We start from the raw sequence: 16,908 nt of genomic DNA, 5'->3' as shown, positions 1-16,908 counted from the left end.
TTGACACATTTGATTGTGGTAGGAAGATGAAAATTTTGACCAAACATTGTCAATTTAGGATGGATTTAGTGAGTCTGCCCTTTGTCGAACAGCAGCAACAACAACAAATTCCACAAATCATCTAAATTACTAAGCATCAACTTCTTAAATGAAGGCCCACAGCTGTGGGGTCATTTATGTATCTGGGTTTATGAAAAATAAACCTTGCTTCCTCTCATTTCCCTCTAGAGGAATTCAGATAAAATCTCTTTTGTAATAATTTCTTTGCTAGACAAGGATAACAACTTTCTTATCTCACACCCATTACCCTAGCCCTTCCATCCATTCCTGACTTTGAGCTGGTGTGGTATACTGGTGAAGTGTACCATACCAGCTCTGGAATTAGCCAGACCTAGATTTAATTCATGGCCATGCCATACACTAGTTTGATGTTCCTTAAATTCTTTGAGCCTCAGTTTTCTCATCTGTAAAAAGGGGATGGGGTGATACTTATAGTAGATATTTTGATATTATCGATTTTAAGAAGAAGGTATTTAGTAAATTGCTTTGGTTTTAATAAGAATATTGAAAGAATGGACTCAATTCAAAACCCTCGCTCTTATTTTCTTAGGAATATAACAATAGAAGAAAATCAAATAAGGCCGAAACCGGTTTGGCTCAGTGGATAGAGCATCGGCCTGCGGACTGGGGGGTCCCAGGTTCGATTCCGGTCAGGGGCATGTGCATGGGTTGCGGGCACATCTCCGGTGGGAGATGTGCAGGAGGCAGCTGATCGGTGTTTCTCTCTCATCGATGTTTCTAACTCTCTGTCTCTCTCCCTTCCTCTCTGTGAAAAGTCAATAAAATATATTTTTTAATAACAATAGAAGAAAATCAAATAAGGAAATCAACCCTAAGCCTTTTTCTGGCTGAGAACAGTCTCACATAGCATAGCCTCAAATCAACAGTGTCTGGTGGAAATCTCCTGCCTCTAGGATAGCCAAGGCTTGTGGCATGATGGTTTCTAATTTGTAGCACTTGCTTGTATTTTAACCCCATTAGAATGTTCCCATCTGGCAGGACTTAGAGTCTGGTTTGTTCCTTTTTGAAAAGGCCAATGCTCTATTGCCCACATATGACAGGCCTTTCATTGACTAGTTGTTAAATCTAAAATGCTTGCCAGTAAGTTTCCCCCTGAACACATTCCAGTCAGGTTTTGTAGGTACCTAGTATACAGGACGAGCAGGAGAGAATTAGGTACTGCTCCTCCATTACTGACCGTCATCTTACTCATCATCACCTTGCGACAACATCGCTTTTCGAAGCATGAAATTATTTGCAGCTTTTATTGATCTTTCCTTGGTCTTTGCCTCTGTGGTCAGGACTCTATTCTGAACATAGCTGTGTAGTTTTATATGGTCTCCGGAGCTGCCAAAGTTAAAGTAGAAGCTGTACTTTAGCAGCCTCATGAAAACCTGGGTCAATAGATATTTAATTCAGTTGGAAGTAAAATCTAATGTGATGTAGCCTACACCTTCTTTTCAAAGCAGCTCGTCCGTAATGGCTTGACATCATATCTCTTTGAGGTGGGTGCCTGACCCCTTGCTAAGGAGATAAGCACACCAATATTCTGGTACCATGATTTTATTATCAGGAATTACTGTAATCTCTTACTGTAAAATGAATGCCTTGGATAAACTTTAGAGACTCCAGTAACACTTGCCTATGTACTTATGGAAATTCAGTATTAAAGGTGGCATTTCAAATCAAAGGGGTGATGGAGTATTTGATACATACTACCGAGAAAAGTGGTTCTTATTGAGAAAAAGAAAAAAGCTTATTCTTATCTCACAGCAGGCTATGAACTGAATTTCAAATTGGTTAGAGGATTAAGCCTAATAAATGCTTAATGTGCTAAAATAATACAAAGATTATCTTAGTCTTTTTTGAGAGAGGAAGACACAAGCAAGACACCAAACCTAGAAGTCACTTCCCTGCGCTCTCCCCCCCCCCCCCCAGATATACAGAGAACTTAGGTAAAATTAAAAGTGTTTTTATGGTGAAAATTACCATAAACAAAATAAAAGATAAGAGACAGACAGACTGGAAGAAAATATGTGCAACATATGTAACACACAAAGGGTTAATATTTGTAAAACAAACAGAACCTTCATAATCATTAACAATAAAAAGCCAAACAATAGGAATTGTGAAATCACAAAGGAAGAAATATAAATGGCCCATTCACTTAAAAAATTAATAAAGGTTCTACAGGCAATTATAATACAGGGTGTCCCAAAAAATGTAGACACACACATTTTTTGAAAGCTCAGTTGATGTTGTTTTCAGATTTAATCCATTGGAATGAATAATTATTCAAAGTGTGTATACATTTTATTGTAACACCCTGTATGTAGGACCAATTCCAATGTGTGAGTAAATTTATTGAAACTCATCAAACTGCAGGCTTACAATGGGTAAATTGGGTGGTAGGTCAATTATATCTCAATAAGGCTGTTAAAAAATTCCTTCGCAGTACTTTTTGTTTACATTTTCCTTAGGGAAACGCACACATATTTCCCATGGCCTATAAGGTCTTGATTTATTCAGTTTGTTTGGCTTTGATCCTTCTGAGTTCTCTCCCACCAATCTCCTTGCTCACCAATTGCCAGCAGCCCTATGCCCAGCAATGCATTGTACTCTCTTTTGCCTCAGGGCCTTCCTACCCGGAGTTCTTTGCCTGAAATACCCTTAATCCTTCACTTTTTTTTTTACTAATCCTTTACATCTCAGTTTAAATGTTACTTCCTGAGAGAGCTTCCTTAACACATCCTTTCACAGTTTAAATCAGGTTATTCTGTCATTCTCTCTCCCAGGTCTGTCCCTTTAGTTTAAAGCATTTGTCACAATCTGTAATTACATATTTATTTTGTGATGATTTGTTTAATTTCCATCTTTCCGCTGGAAGGTAAGCTCTAAGAGGGTAGAGAGCACACCTATCTATAGACTCATTTTCAGGGGGTATCCTCCAACATTTTATCTTAACAGGTCAATTAATTTAATTACCCAGGATTACGTATTGCAGTCAGAAGACCTTGAGGGGTTCACTACAATGTGCGCTGCTAAAATGAAATGAAGACACTTCATTGGAATTTTTTCTTCTTTTTACCAGTTAGGCGAATGATAACATGAGCTCAGAGAAATTTTCAGGCTCAAGTAATTGCAGGCAAGCTCTATGGTATAGAAGTCTGAGTTCTCATAGTTGTCCGAATGCTTCTATACACATTGTCAGAATTGATGGTCAAAGTGCAGACACTCCCTTAATTGATCACATATTTTCAGAGAGCTGCACTCTTGCCAAAAGCATTCAGGGAAGATTTCTAAAGGGTATGTAATCCTTTTAGAACATCAGGTTCCTGCTTACTTGTATTGGGCTATTTTGGTCCCTCCGAGAATTGCTTTTAAAAATGTTTATTTATTTATTTTTATTTAAATATATTTTTATTGATCTCAGAGAGGAAGGGAGAGGAAGAGATAGATAGAAACATCAATGATGAGAGAGAATCATTGATAGGCTGCCTCCTGCATGCCCCCTACTGAGGATCAAGCACCCAAGTTGGGCATGTGCCCTGACTGGGAATTGAACCAGTGACTTCTTGGTATCTGGGTCGAAGCTCAACCACTGAGGCACACTGGCCAGGCTAGAATTGCTTTTAGTGACTTCTGCCGTCAGTTAATACATAGAACAACATTATAAGAAAGAATGTACTCCTGCTGAATTTGTTGCAGAAATTCAGTGTTCTGCATCACCCAGTGCTCTCTTTGAGAGGACCCCATAGCCTTTCAGGAGTTCAGACTTGAATATCCAGCTATACCCATTGGGCATCTCCATTATACGCAGAACCAGGGACGAGAGTTAGTGAGATGGTGGAGTTGAACATTAATACATAGAATCCTTTTCTATTAAAAGTAGGAATGAGTGGCTTCCAAATATTTAGTAGGGTGTCATTTTCCCTAATAAAATTAAGTGGGTACTCCAATATGTAAAACAGATAAAAGAGCTGGCTCTGGCTGGGTAGCTCAGTTGATTAGAACATTGTCCCAATATGCCAAGGTTTTGGGTTTGATCCCAGGTCAGGGTACATACAAGAATCAACCAGTGAATGCATAAGTAAATGAAACAACAAATTAATTTTTTTCTCTTTCTCTCCCTCTCTGTCTGTCTCTCTCTCTTGAAAAAAGAAAAAAAACAAGAAAGAAAAAAATGATAAGTTGGATTGTGAGTTGGATTGCAGGGAAGGCATGGTTTAGTTTTTTTCCTCCCATTTAAGTATCTTTGGTCCCCTGAAGTAGGTAGCAAGGGAGTTACAAGTCACTGATCTAGTCCAATCCACCCATTTGGAACCCTTGTGTCCCCCACTGAGAAACAGAAGCACACAACTCATTTCATAAAATGGAGACAGCCATGGGGTGGGGGGTGGGGGTTTCTTCCTATTAACATAGGATTAATTAACACACTCTCTGAGCTAGACCAGTCAATGTTGTACATATAAGAAGTCACTAAGGGTTATTTTTTTTTTTTTTAAAAAAAGCTTCCTAAAAACTGGGTCAGTAGGGGGAGCCATTTGCTAACGTTTCTGCATTTCCCGTGTTATCTCTCAAACTTGCTGCAGAACTAGTAATGTATTAATATTACTCAAGCCTGTGCAGCCCTGAGCAGTGAGGAAAGCATTTCTGTGAGAGTTGAGAGAGAAGTAGCACATGGAAGCAAAGCCTCCACATGGTCCAGCTTCTTTGAATTCTTCTGATTTATCTCAAAAAACAATGCAAATACTGACTCTCCCATAAATTTCCATAAATTGTCCATATTTACTTTGTTTTAGTATTATTTTTTGTTCCAATACCCCCTTTCCCTCCCCTTTGGTAACCATCAGCTTGTTCTTTATATCTATGGGTCTGTTTCTCATTTGTTTATTCATTTTTGTTTTTTAGATTGCACATAGAAGTGAGATCATACAGTATTTGTCTTTGTCTGACTTAAGTGATGCCGCCCAAGCAGGTGCCATTTGCGGGAGGGAGAAGCGTCACCATTATATGTAGTTGCAAGTTTTGATGCTTGCACAAGATGGGGCATTTTAGTGATGAAAATGAAAATTTTTTGGTGACTTAAAAGTGATCAGAGTACCATTTATTTTTAGATTGTGTATAGTTAATTATTGATACACATTTTTCCCCTACGGAGACTAAGGAGGATGGTATCAGGGAGTGAGTAGGGGGACTGTTGGGGATGATAATGAGGTTAATTTTGTACATATTGCATTTGAGAAGCCCATGACATCTACTGTTGGAAATGTCCAATGAGGAGCTAGGTCTATGGCTCAGAAAAAAATAAAACAAGCACTAAAACGTGCATCCCGCTGAGGCAGTGGTTCTCAACCTGTGGGTCGCGACCCCTTTGGCGGTCGAACGACCCTTTCACAGGGGTCCCCTAAGACCATCCTGCATATCAGATATTTACATTACGATTCATAACAGTAGCAACATTACAGTTATGAAGTAGCAACGAAAATAATTTTATGGTTGGGTCACAACATGAGGAACTGTATTTAAAGGGCCAGAAGGTTGAGAACCACTGCGCTGAGGTTAACATTGTAAAGATAGCTATCAGTAAACACTTACCAGGACTTGGGTTAAGCATTGTTTGTAGATCACACCATTTAATCCTTACAATACCCTTATGACATAAGATGTATTATAACTCCTCTGTTATAGCAAGGAAAACAGAAGTTTAGGAAAAGTCAATGATTTACTCAAGCTCCCACAGCTATTAAGTGTTAGACCTTTGATACTGGGCTCAGTTCTCTAAGTATTCCCCACCACCTCCCAGTGGGACACGTTGAAAGACCCAGAGCATTGAAATGTAAAAAGATAGATATTTCACATAAAACTGGCTCAGCAAAGGGTACTATTTGTATACACTAAAAAGAATTTCTGAAAATGTCAAATTACTCTGGGAGATGAAATGTCTCAGAAGCCCTGACTTAAAGGATATGTGCAAAAATATGTTTCCTCTTTTGCTAGATTTCTGGGATCTAATGAAATGAATTTTTTTTTTTTGAAAAGGAACAAAACCAAATCCTGTTTCCCAGTATGGTTTATAGAATGCTTTCAAAATGAGGAATGAGAGCCCTTTCTTTCCATTGAATCTGTTCTACACTATGGCCATAGAATAGGTCTAGCACGATCATCATTAGAGAAGAAGAGGGGATAAGCAGGGAAAAAAGATTCATGTGGGGACTCAGAAACATAGTGGTGTACATAAAGGGAAAGACCCACCAAATTCAAGACACATCCATACACACTCTTGGGCATAAAAAGAGAGAGAGACACAGAGAGAAATATCCTTATACTATGACTTTTATGATACCACTCTTTTAAAAAATATTTGTATTGCCCTAGCTGGTTTGACTCAATGGATAGAGTGTTGGCCTGTGGACTGAAGGGTCCCGGGTTCAATTCCTTTCCTCTCTCTGAAATCAATAAAAATAAATAATATATATTTATTAAGAATATATTAAGACTTCTGAAGTCATTTCAACATTAGAAACCACAGGCCCATGGTGGCGTCAAGAGGCCTGGATGTATGTTCTGGAGACCTATGTCCTGACTTAGCCACTTATTACTCTGATACCTTGGACAAATCAACTGACATTTACTTGAACAAGTTTTCTAATTTGTTGGATTGTGTTGTTCAGCCTTGCTTATGAAGAGAGAGCTTTTTACAGCAAGAAACTCGGCTACCATCACTAGTGTTTCTCAGAGATTCAGAGGCAGGCAGAGCAATCTACTCTGTGCATCTGACAAGCCATTTAGGTAATCTTTTATTTAGAGGAAAATCAGAAAAACAGCCACAAGCAAAACCAGAAAGACAGTGAGTAAGATTGCAAATGGAAATGGGGATTCTTGTATAGTGCGAGTTCGGGTGGCCTTGAGTGTTCGGTCCCACTGGTTCAAGATGGCATTTCGGGCTCCTTTCCATTTTCCTGGGCCGGTCAAGCGGAACTGGTATGGTGTGCACGGGCCAAAGAAGATGGCCAAAGCCAGACGTGGATCCGTCAGGAGCATAGAGAACAGGTTGGGTTTGGCATTGATATCCGTCAGAAGTTCATCTATGTATGTGATATAATCTGATTGTAAGGCTTTGCAGTAACACAAGCCAAACCTTTATAAAAGGAAGATTGCGGAGCAAGGGGAAGACAGAAAGATAAAATAATCATAATCTTAGAACAAGTGAAATTGCCAAAAGTTAACAATGAGGCTGCACAATTTGGAATGGTTCCTGGGTTCTTCCCTCCATGCCCATAGCTGTCTATCTAATAGTCTCACTGTATTACTTAAAGACAAGATGGGTTCCTTGAAAATATACTGTATACCTATGTTTCTTCAAATACTCACAATGCCTCTATTATTAGTTTAGTTCTTTTGCCAAATGATTAGGAATTTCTAGAAAAAAAAGTATTTTACATAATTTTACTATTCCTAAATCTTTCTAAAACTCAATTATTGCTAGGTATGTATAACATAAAAAGCCACAAGTATCAGTAGGGTGGAATTTCCCTGTAATGCTGGTATTAGTCCCTAAAATCATTAGTCCCTGAACTATGTGATAAGAAGCTTTTACACTTTGTAGCTCTAATTAATGGTCTATGTTATATTAGAATCCCATAACGGAGATCAAATCATATTCTGGGTTCAGGATGTATCATGAAAATAGGTCAATACTTGAATTTTGAAGTATATATGAATTAGAGAAGTGATATATTTCTTAAATGCATTGATTTTAAAACTTTTTGTCCTTAGAAACCTCTTCTTTCTTTTAAAGTGAAAATCTACATCAAAGCCCTAAACAGTAAAACAGATAAAAACAGAGATGCTTGGGTTGGATTAGGAGTGAGAGAGGGAGCCCAAGACCACCTTCTTTACTGCCACCTCCCTTCTATTCTCTTTGGTCTTTGAATGATAGAGTCCAAAGAGTAGAAAAGCGGAAATGTCTCCTCCAGGGAAGGCGTCAACAAACTTATTCTGCAAAAGGCTGGAGGGTCAGTGTTTGAGGCTTCATGAGCTATATTATGGTCTCTATTTCAATTCCTCAACTCTGCTGTTATAACTTGAAAGTAGCCATAGGCAGTAAGTAAATTAACGAGTGAGGCTATGTTCTAATAAAACGTTATGGCCATTGAATTTCATATAATTTTCACATATCACAAAATATTTCCATTTTCCTTCCCCCGCCCCCCCCAGCCATTTAAAAATGTAAAGAATAAAACAAGTGGTCGGTAGATTTGGCCACCAGACCATAATTTGCAGACTTGCTCTAGATTGGGTCTGAATAAAAATAAGACAACTGAATACAGATTTGTTGAATGAATACATAAGCAGACAGACCCTTTTAGTGTCAGCGTGGACAAACCTGTTTGCCTTCTGATTATGGAGAAGGTATGGAATAATGTATCTGGTAGAGGAGTGTTAACGATGTTTGAGTTAGAATCCAAACTCCATGTGGTGCAAAGATGACCATGGTTTGAAGTGATGATTTTGGGACATTAAAATGTCTCAATTTCCCTCTCCCTCCTTTCTTCTTAAACAGACTATCCTAGTTTTTTTCCTCTAAGTCTCGGGTGCTTCTTTTTTCTTTAGCATAACCCTCACCTCTCTTTGTTATGGTTTTTGCCAGTTTCAGTTATAATTCAAAAAGGACACAACAGTCGTTAACTTACCCACTGGGCCTGTTCTCTTTCCTGGCATTAACTTCTTCTATCATGACACTTCGAGGCGGCAACTTATTCACACCTGTAAAACAAACAAAAATGCAATTTAACTTTAGGTTTAAGTGCTTGCTTAGTGGGTAAAGATGCTTTCCCACCGCTCAGCATTTATTCCTAGTACCCAGCTACTTATCGGCTCATCTGGCAAATGTGCTAGCAGCCTAAGTGGCCTGGTGGTTGGTATGTTCCTGGCCAAAAAGATCAGCATCTGGTCATCTTGCTACTTACTTGATATGACAGAACCTCACATCTGGTTTGCCTGAACTTTGTCATTGAATTGGTTAAACTCTCAAATTTTAATGGAATCAGTCCATTCAGTCAACCTAACTGACTTTTTTGAGCTCTGGCTTATCTTTTGTGCTGTTAATGGCACAGGTTCAGTATGGTAGTGTAATCCAGTAAACAATAGAATACATTCTGCTTTTAAGGATTCTATTGCTTTGGCCCTAGCTGGTTTGGTTCAATGGATAGAGTGTCGGCCTGGGGACTGAAAGGTCCCGGGTTCGATTCTGGCCAAGGGCACATGCCCAGGTTGTGGGCTCAATCCCCAGTAGGGGGTGTGCAGGAGACAACCAATCAATGATTCTCTCTCATCATTGATATTTCTATTTCTCTCTCCCTCTCCCTTCCTCTCTGAAATCAATAAAAAAATATATTAAAAAAAAGATTCTGTTGCTTTGGATAGGAGCGAGGGAAGGTCTAGAAATTTCCAGTATCCAAAATAACATGGCAAACTGAACACACCTGCCCTGCTGTTTCTCACGCACTTACCTTTCAGGACTTGAACAGCCCATCGAGCTTGCGTTTCTCCTGTGGGTATCATGGAGCCTAAGGGTTTGATGAGGCCAATGACAGCCAGGGTTGGCTTTTCCAGATGTGCGGGGAAGATGTATTTGTACAGTGATGCCTGGCCATCTTCGACTTTCACTACAGTTTCATCAAGGAAGGGGAAAGCAAAGGTGTATCCAGTGGCAAAGACAATGATGTCAATGGGCTGTTCCTTTGGGGTGTAGTTAAATATGACAGAGTTTTTCTTCACCTCCTTTATGCTTGGCTTGATGAGCACTTTCCCAGTGATGATACGGCCTGGGAGCTCATCATTTATCACAGGCTCTTTCATCTGTGTCCTGAACAAAAACACAGGAGAGATATATCTGTCAGTGAATGATACAGCAGCCCTCTTGCCTCCTCCCTTCCTGTCTTCATTCTGGGACCCTGCTCCTGGCTAGGCAGGAGGTGCCAGTTTTTTAAAATCCTTCCTGAGCTTAAAACATTTTAAAAAATAGACTTTATATCTTATTGCAGTTTTAGGTTCACAGCAAAATTAAGATGAAAGTACAGAGATTTACCATATACCCTTTGCCCCTCCTCACACAAAGCCTCCCCCATCCCGATCCCCCACTAGAGTGGTGCGTTTGTTACAATCAATGAACCTGCATGGACACATCGTCATCATGAAACCTGGGCTCCCCCACTTTTCCTACCCATCCCCCCCTTTGGCAACCATCAGCTTGTTCTCTATATCTATGGGTTTGTTTGTTTTGTCTTGTTTATTTATTTGATTTGTTATTTTAGATTCCACCTAGAAGTGATATAATACGGTATATGTCTTTCTCTGATTATTTCACTTAGCATACTATCCTCTAGGTCTATTCATGTTGTCACAAATGGCAAGATTGCATTCCTTATATTGCTGAATATGACCATACCACATCTTCTTTATCCATTTATCTATCCATACACATTTAGGTTGCTTCCATATGCTGGCTATTACTAGTAATGCTGCAATGAACATATGGGTGCATATATATTTTTAAATTTGTGTTTTTGTTTTCTTCGGATAAATCCCCAGAAGTGGAATTGCTGGATTGTATGGCAGCTCTATTTTTAACTTTATGAGGATGCTCTATACTATTTTCCTTAGTGGCTGCACTAATTTACAATCCCACCAACAGTGCATGAGTGTTCCCTTTTCTCCACACCCATGCCAGCACTTGTAATTTGATTTATTGATGATAACCATTCTGACAGATGTCAATTGATATATCATTGTGGTTTTAATTTGCATTTCCTTGATTATTGGTGATGTTAAGCATCTTTTCATGTATCTGTTGGCCATTCTTATGTCTTCTTGGGAGAAATGTCTATTCAGGTCCTCTGTCCATTTTTTAAATGATCTTTTTGGGTGTTAAATTGTATGAGTTCTTTATATATTTTAGGCATTAATCCTTTATTGGATATATTATTTGCAAATGTCTTCTCCCATCAGTATAGGTTGTCTTTTCATTTTGTTGATGGTTTCTTTTCTTTTTTTTTTTAAAATATATTTTATTGATTTTTTACAGAGAGGAAGGGAGAGGGATAGAGAGTTAGAAACATCGATGAGAGAGAAACATCGATCAGCTGCCTCCTGCACACTCCCCACTGGGGATGTGCCTGCAACCCAGGTACATGCCCTTGACCAGAATCGAACCTGGGACCCTTCAGTCCGCAGGCCGACGCTCTATCCACCGAGCCAAACCGGTTTTGGCTGTTGATGGTTTCTTTCACTGTGCAAAAACTTTTTAGTTTTTTCAGGTCAGGAAAATTTTTAGCTATTATTTTTAAAAATAAAGTTTCCGTTCCTTTTTCTTTCTTCTTCTTCTTTTGAGATCCATATAATGCAACTGTTTGAGCACTTGGTATTATCCCAGAGGTCCCTAAACTACCCTCATTTAAAAATTTATTTTTCCTTTCTGCTATTTTGATTGGCTTATTTCCACTAGTCTGTGTCCTAGGTTGCTGATCTGTAATTACGTGTTAGTTAATATGCTGTTGGTTCCTTCTAATGTGTTTTTCATTTTAGATATATACTTCAAGTTGGCTTGATTTTTCTTATACTTTCTAACTGTTGAAATGCTCCCTAAATTCTTCTATTTTACTCTCCAGTTTGGTGAGCATACTTATGACCATTTCTTTGAATTCTTTTTTTTTTAAATCTTTACCCAAAAATATTTTCCCATTGATTTTTAGGGAGAGTGGAAGAGAGAGGGAAAGACGGAGAGAAACATCAATGAGAGAAACACATAGATTTGTTGTCTCCTGCATGTGCCCGACCAGGGCTCGGTCCAGAGAGAAGCCTGCAACCAAGGTATGTGTCCTTGACCAGAATTGAATCCGGGACCCTTTGGTTCACAGGCCGACGCTGTATTCATTGTGCCAAACTGGCTAGAGCTCTTTGAATTCTTAATTAGACCAATTATCTTGATTTCCTTAGGGTTTTTATCTGGGAATTTTTCTTGTTCTTTCATTTGAGAGACATTCTTATGCCTTTTCCTTTCGTTTGACTTTCTATGCTTGTTTATATGAATTAGACAAAATATCTGTCTCTTCCAGTCTTGGAAAAGTGGTTTTATATGGAAGTGGCCTCTGTGCAGGCTGTGTGTGCTGGGTGCTTTTGGCAGGCTGGTAGGAGCCGAGTGGCTGCAAGGTATCTGGGGTGCTGCCCCACTAAGCCAACGTGGCTCCAGATGGGGAGGCCAGCCAGGTGCATGTGGTGCTGCCCTGCTGATCCCGCTTGCTCCCTATGTTCCACACAAAATGGGCTTGTGTCCAGGAACACCTTACAGAGACCTTGCAGCCAGGCCAGAGCACCTGGACAGAGTCCAGGGCCACCCTAGGGAGGTGGAGGGGGACTTAAACCATGGCCCTTAGCAGCCCATCCAACCTGGGAGAATTCCAGCAGCCCCGGAGAGCTCTCACAGCTCCCCAGCCTTCTGTCTACAGCGTCTCTCCTGTTTGTTGTTCACATAGGGGTCCCGTGTAGAAGAGACCTCTGTGTGGGCTTGATGTGCCGGGTAGTTTTGGGAAGCAGATTGAAGCTGGTCAGGCACGTATTGCCCCTGGAGCACCGGCCCTGCAGGTGCACATGGTGATGCCCTATTGTTCCAGGCAAATCCAGGTGGTGTAGCTGGGAACGCTCCAGTGACCCCGCAGGTAGGCCCCAGCCCTGAATAGAGCCTCCGTGGGCCCTATGGAGCTGGAGGGGATATAAGAACGGTGCTCACTGGCTCCTCGGCCAGGGCTTCCGGAGGCTGCCCTTCCCCAGCCTCTGACCGTCTGCCAGGGTGGTTGTTCTGAAGGTGGTGGGTAGAGAACCGCTCTCGGCGCAGCGCCAGGTGCAGCTCCAGGTGCAGGCAGTTCCGGAGCGGGGCATGCGCGCTGGGCGCCGGGCGGAGCCTGCGGGACGGCATGGCGCGTGGTGGCTGCCGACACCCTGCTGCTCCTGCCTGTTCCCTTTGTTCGAAGACCAAAGGCTCCAGGCCACGTAGCTGGGACTGTGCTCTGGGAACCCACAGGTAGGCCAAAGCCCCCAGTAGAGCTGCCGCCGCCCTGTCCGGTTGGAGGGGACGTAATGGCGCGCGCAGCCTGTTCCTCTGGGTGGGGAGGCCTGCAGCTTCCAGGGGGCTCCCGCCTCCCAGCCTTCTCTGTGCGGTCTCTGTCTCTTGTTTGTTGTCAGCAGCTGCTCATTCAGCGCTCGGTGTCTCTCAGGAGTCACTGCTTCCTGCATAGGCGAGTATTTGACGTTGCTCTGGAGGGCCCAGGGCCGGGGCGGCCTCCCACCCGCCGCTGCCTTCGGAGGGGTCAGTTTCGGGACAGGAAAGTTACCTCTGTGGGGCTCACGAGGGACCCAGAAGGACAGGACAATGACTTACATTTACTAGAGTTTGGAAGCCTGAGGAGAAGGAGGTCGGAGCTTGCTGCATTGCAGCTTCAGCTCTCGCTGCCATTTGCAGACAGCGGAAGGCTGAAGGGCTGCAGGAGGACCGGGAGTCTACCAATTGTACAAGGAAAACGCGCTTCAAAGGAACAAGGGCAGAATTCTCCTTTTCTGGTTATGCCTTCGGAATCACTAAACAAACACTGTGGTTTTCAATGAGCCGAGCCATTTTTGGCTTATGGTGAATCCACAGCAAGAGACAGCATCATAATGATGAATAATCTGAACTACCAGACAAAATAGAGGCAGATTCAGAGAGAGCAGGCAGAAAGCTCTAGAGGGGGGTGGGTGTTAGGGGTGGGGTGGAGTGATTGAGCAAAAAAGAAAGAAAGAGAACTCATGGACATGCACAGCAGTGTGCTGAGTGGGGGGTGAGGGGGATGGGTGGAGGTGGAAGAGGACACAGAGGGGATAAATGGTGATGAAAAAAATAAATTAAAAAATAGAGATCCAACAGCTGATTACAATGATTTTGAATTTAAAATAAAATGTTCCTATAGATTATATGGCTATAAAAAAGCAAAGTATTGTTTGTATTTAACAGGGTTTGGGAAAGTCATTTGGTCCCTTTAGGCCTTATTTATCTGTCATACAGGGGTATGACCTCTAATCAGTTCATTGGGTGGGATGAAGAGCACAGGAAATAGTACATATGTGAGAACATTGGAAATTAAAGAATGATAATTCCTTAGTCTCCTCTTACATTTTCTGGAGTATATGGGATTAAATAAAATGCTTTATAGTCCCACTGGTGACCCCGTGCATGAATTTGTGCACATTGAACACAAACTCAAGTGTGTAATAAACCAGATTTGGGGCCGACAGTACCCCAGTAACAACATAACCCACAGCAGAAGGTGGAATTGTGTGGCCCTGCGAGGAATCAGGCTCTTTCCTCTCTGGTTTCGGGGTGCGTCACCTGAGAATGGCTGCTGCCAAGTCACTGCAGCTTGGCAGCGTCTGCCCCCTGGTGGTCATTGTGGGTCATAGCGACCCGTCGGATGGGCGGAGGGACACTTAGCATATTAGCCTTTTCTATATATAGATGGGCTGCTACCCAGGCTAGGTAAAGCTTATGGTAGAAAAAGCTCTGATGAAAAGAGTCAAAACCCCTGGGAGGCTCAGAGGTAGGAGGTAGAAGAGGGTGGTAGATAAGAGATAAGGAAGGAATAGATGGGGATAATAGAGGGGAGGGAAGAGGAAGATATGTGAGAGAAGGAAGAAGGGAGCAAGAGGAAAGACGTGTATGCAGCAGGAAGGGGACTGCATGCTGTCAATGGTGGCTTGGGTGCCACCTGATCCATGCTGGGCCAGAGCTAAATCTGGAGGGAGCTCAGACGGGAGTAATAGAAGCTCATTGTACCAACCTAACGAATAAAGAATTAAAACCATTAATTCTTGATAATACAATAAGTCATAGGTTGTGACAGGTCAGACTGAAGTCAAGGTCATCTTGACAAGGTCAAGAAGGCACTGGTATTAGAGAGATGGTGAAGGGCAACTATAGGATTTGATTTTTCCTACCCAGTGAAACAAGGCAAGCGTGTTGCTTTTGTCAAAAAAGTCATAGACAACCCTAGCTGGTTTGGCTCAGTAAATAGAGTGTCAGCCTGCGGACTGAAGGGTCCTGGGTTCGATTCCAGTAAAGAGCACATGCCTGGGTTGGGGACTTGATCCCCAGTAGGGGGCATGCAGGAGGCAGCCAATCAATGATTCTCTTTCATCATTGATGTCTTTCTCTATCCTTCTCTGAAATCAATAAAAAAATAGCAAGTAGTGTTTTTTTTTAAAAAAGAGTCATAGACAAATCACTTGTTTGATTGCTATAGCTGGATAAAAAAGCTGTGGTACATATATACAATGGAATATTACCTGGCCATAAAAAAGAATGAAATCTTACCATTTGCAATAGCATAGATAGAGCCAGAGGGTATTATGCTAAGTGAAATAAGTCAGACTGAGAAAGACAAATACCATATGATTTCACTTTTATGTAGAATCTAATAAATAAACAAAATAGAAACAGATTCATAGATAGAGGGAACAGACTGATGGTTGCTAGAGGCAGGAGTGGGGGGCTGTTGGGGACTATGTGGAAAAGGTGAAGTGATTGAGAAGTACAGATTGGTAGTCACAAAATAGTTATAGGGTTGTAAAGTATAGCATAGGAAATGTAGTCAATAATATTGTATTAACTGTGTATGGTGCTAGATGGGTACTGGAAATATTGGGGACAACACTTTGTAAAGTATGTTTGTCTAACCACTATGCTGTGCACCTGAAACGAATACAAGATAATGTTGAAGGATTGCTGTAGGTGAGGTTTAAGTAACTTGCCAAGGTCACAGAGCTCACTTATTACTAAGTCAGCGGTTCTCAACCTGTGGGTTGAGACCCCTTTGGCGGTTGAATGACCCTTTCACAGGGATCACCTAAGACCATCCTGCATATCAGATATTTACATTACGATTCATAACAGTAGCAACATTACAATTATGAAGTAGCAACGAAAATAATTTTATGGATGGGTCACAACATGAGGAACTGTATTTAAAGGGCCAGAAGGTTGAGAACCACTGTACTAAGTGATAAGCCTCAGTTTACCCACAATAAAGGGGAGATTATAATAATACTCACTTTAAAGATTGTTGACAAGGTGAAATTCATAATTTTACTTACCGAGGACACAAAAACGGTGAGCTACTATGATCAAGGAAGTGTGTATGAAGTTTTCCTTCATATTCAGGCATGTTGTCATGCTATTGCCTGGTTTGGATATGCCATGAGAAGGATGGAGGCTCTTTGTCCTAATAGCCCTCTGCAGATACATCATATTTACCTGTCTTCTGGTGCTAAGCCATAGTTTGCATGATTGAACCAGCTGTTTATCTTTCTTGACATCCACCAAGTCACAACTGGAGTTGGGAGGGAATTTCTCAACATGTTATGAAATCGAGTCATGAACAGCATGTCCCATGGGAGCCCCGACTCACTGACTCGGCTCATCACCCATGCCCCTCCAGTGGTGCTAAGGAACACCTGGAAGGAAGCAATCAGAGAGGTCACTCAGTCTGACAAAGTGAACAGTGCTGGCCTGCCAGAGATTTGAGAAGTTTCATAAATTGAATGACATCAAAAAATAGTCTGCCACCTTCAAAATACATCCCTGACAAGATAGTTTGGCTCCCTCAACGCCTATTCTAAAGTTATTCCTTTGAGATAATGGTTTGAGTACCTAGAGTATTAAAATGCCTTAAGACATATTATAATAATTGTAGAAAATAAGAACAGGGTGTGGCAGCAATTAAAAGGAGTCTAGAAAAGATTTCAACAGAAACCATTGTT

General features: G+C 41.3%; 1 protein-coding gene across 1 annotated transcript; it reads right to left on the bottom strand.

Annotated features, from left to right (window-relative positions):
- Window positions 1-6,820: 6,820 nt before the first annotated feature.
- LOC102439515 (dimethylaniline monooxygenase [N-oxide-forming] 1-like) lies at window positions 6,821-16,602 on the bottom strand (the record flags this gene model as incomplete). Its single annotated transcript, XM_006106876.3, has 4 exons — window positions 6,821-7,201; window positions 8,757-8,829; window positions 9,576-9,931; window positions 16,403-16,602. Coding segments are annotated over 4 exons (966 nt in total), but the record flags the coding sequence as incomplete, so codon positions are not given.
- Window positions 16,603-16,908: the final 306 nt, after the last annotated feature.

This window comes from Myotis lucifugus, unplaced genomic scaffold (genome assembly GCF_000147115.1).
Source record: "Myotis lucifugus unplaced genomic scaffold, Myoluc2.0 scaffold_934, whole genome shotgun sequence".
In the NCBI taxonomy this organism is placed as follows: domain Eukaryota; kingdom Metazoa; phylum Chordata; class Mammalia; order Chiroptera; family Vespertilionidae; genus Myotis; species Myotis lucifugus.
Note: the sequence above shows the minus strand (reverse complement) of the source record. Positions and strands in the feature narration are given on the sequence as shown.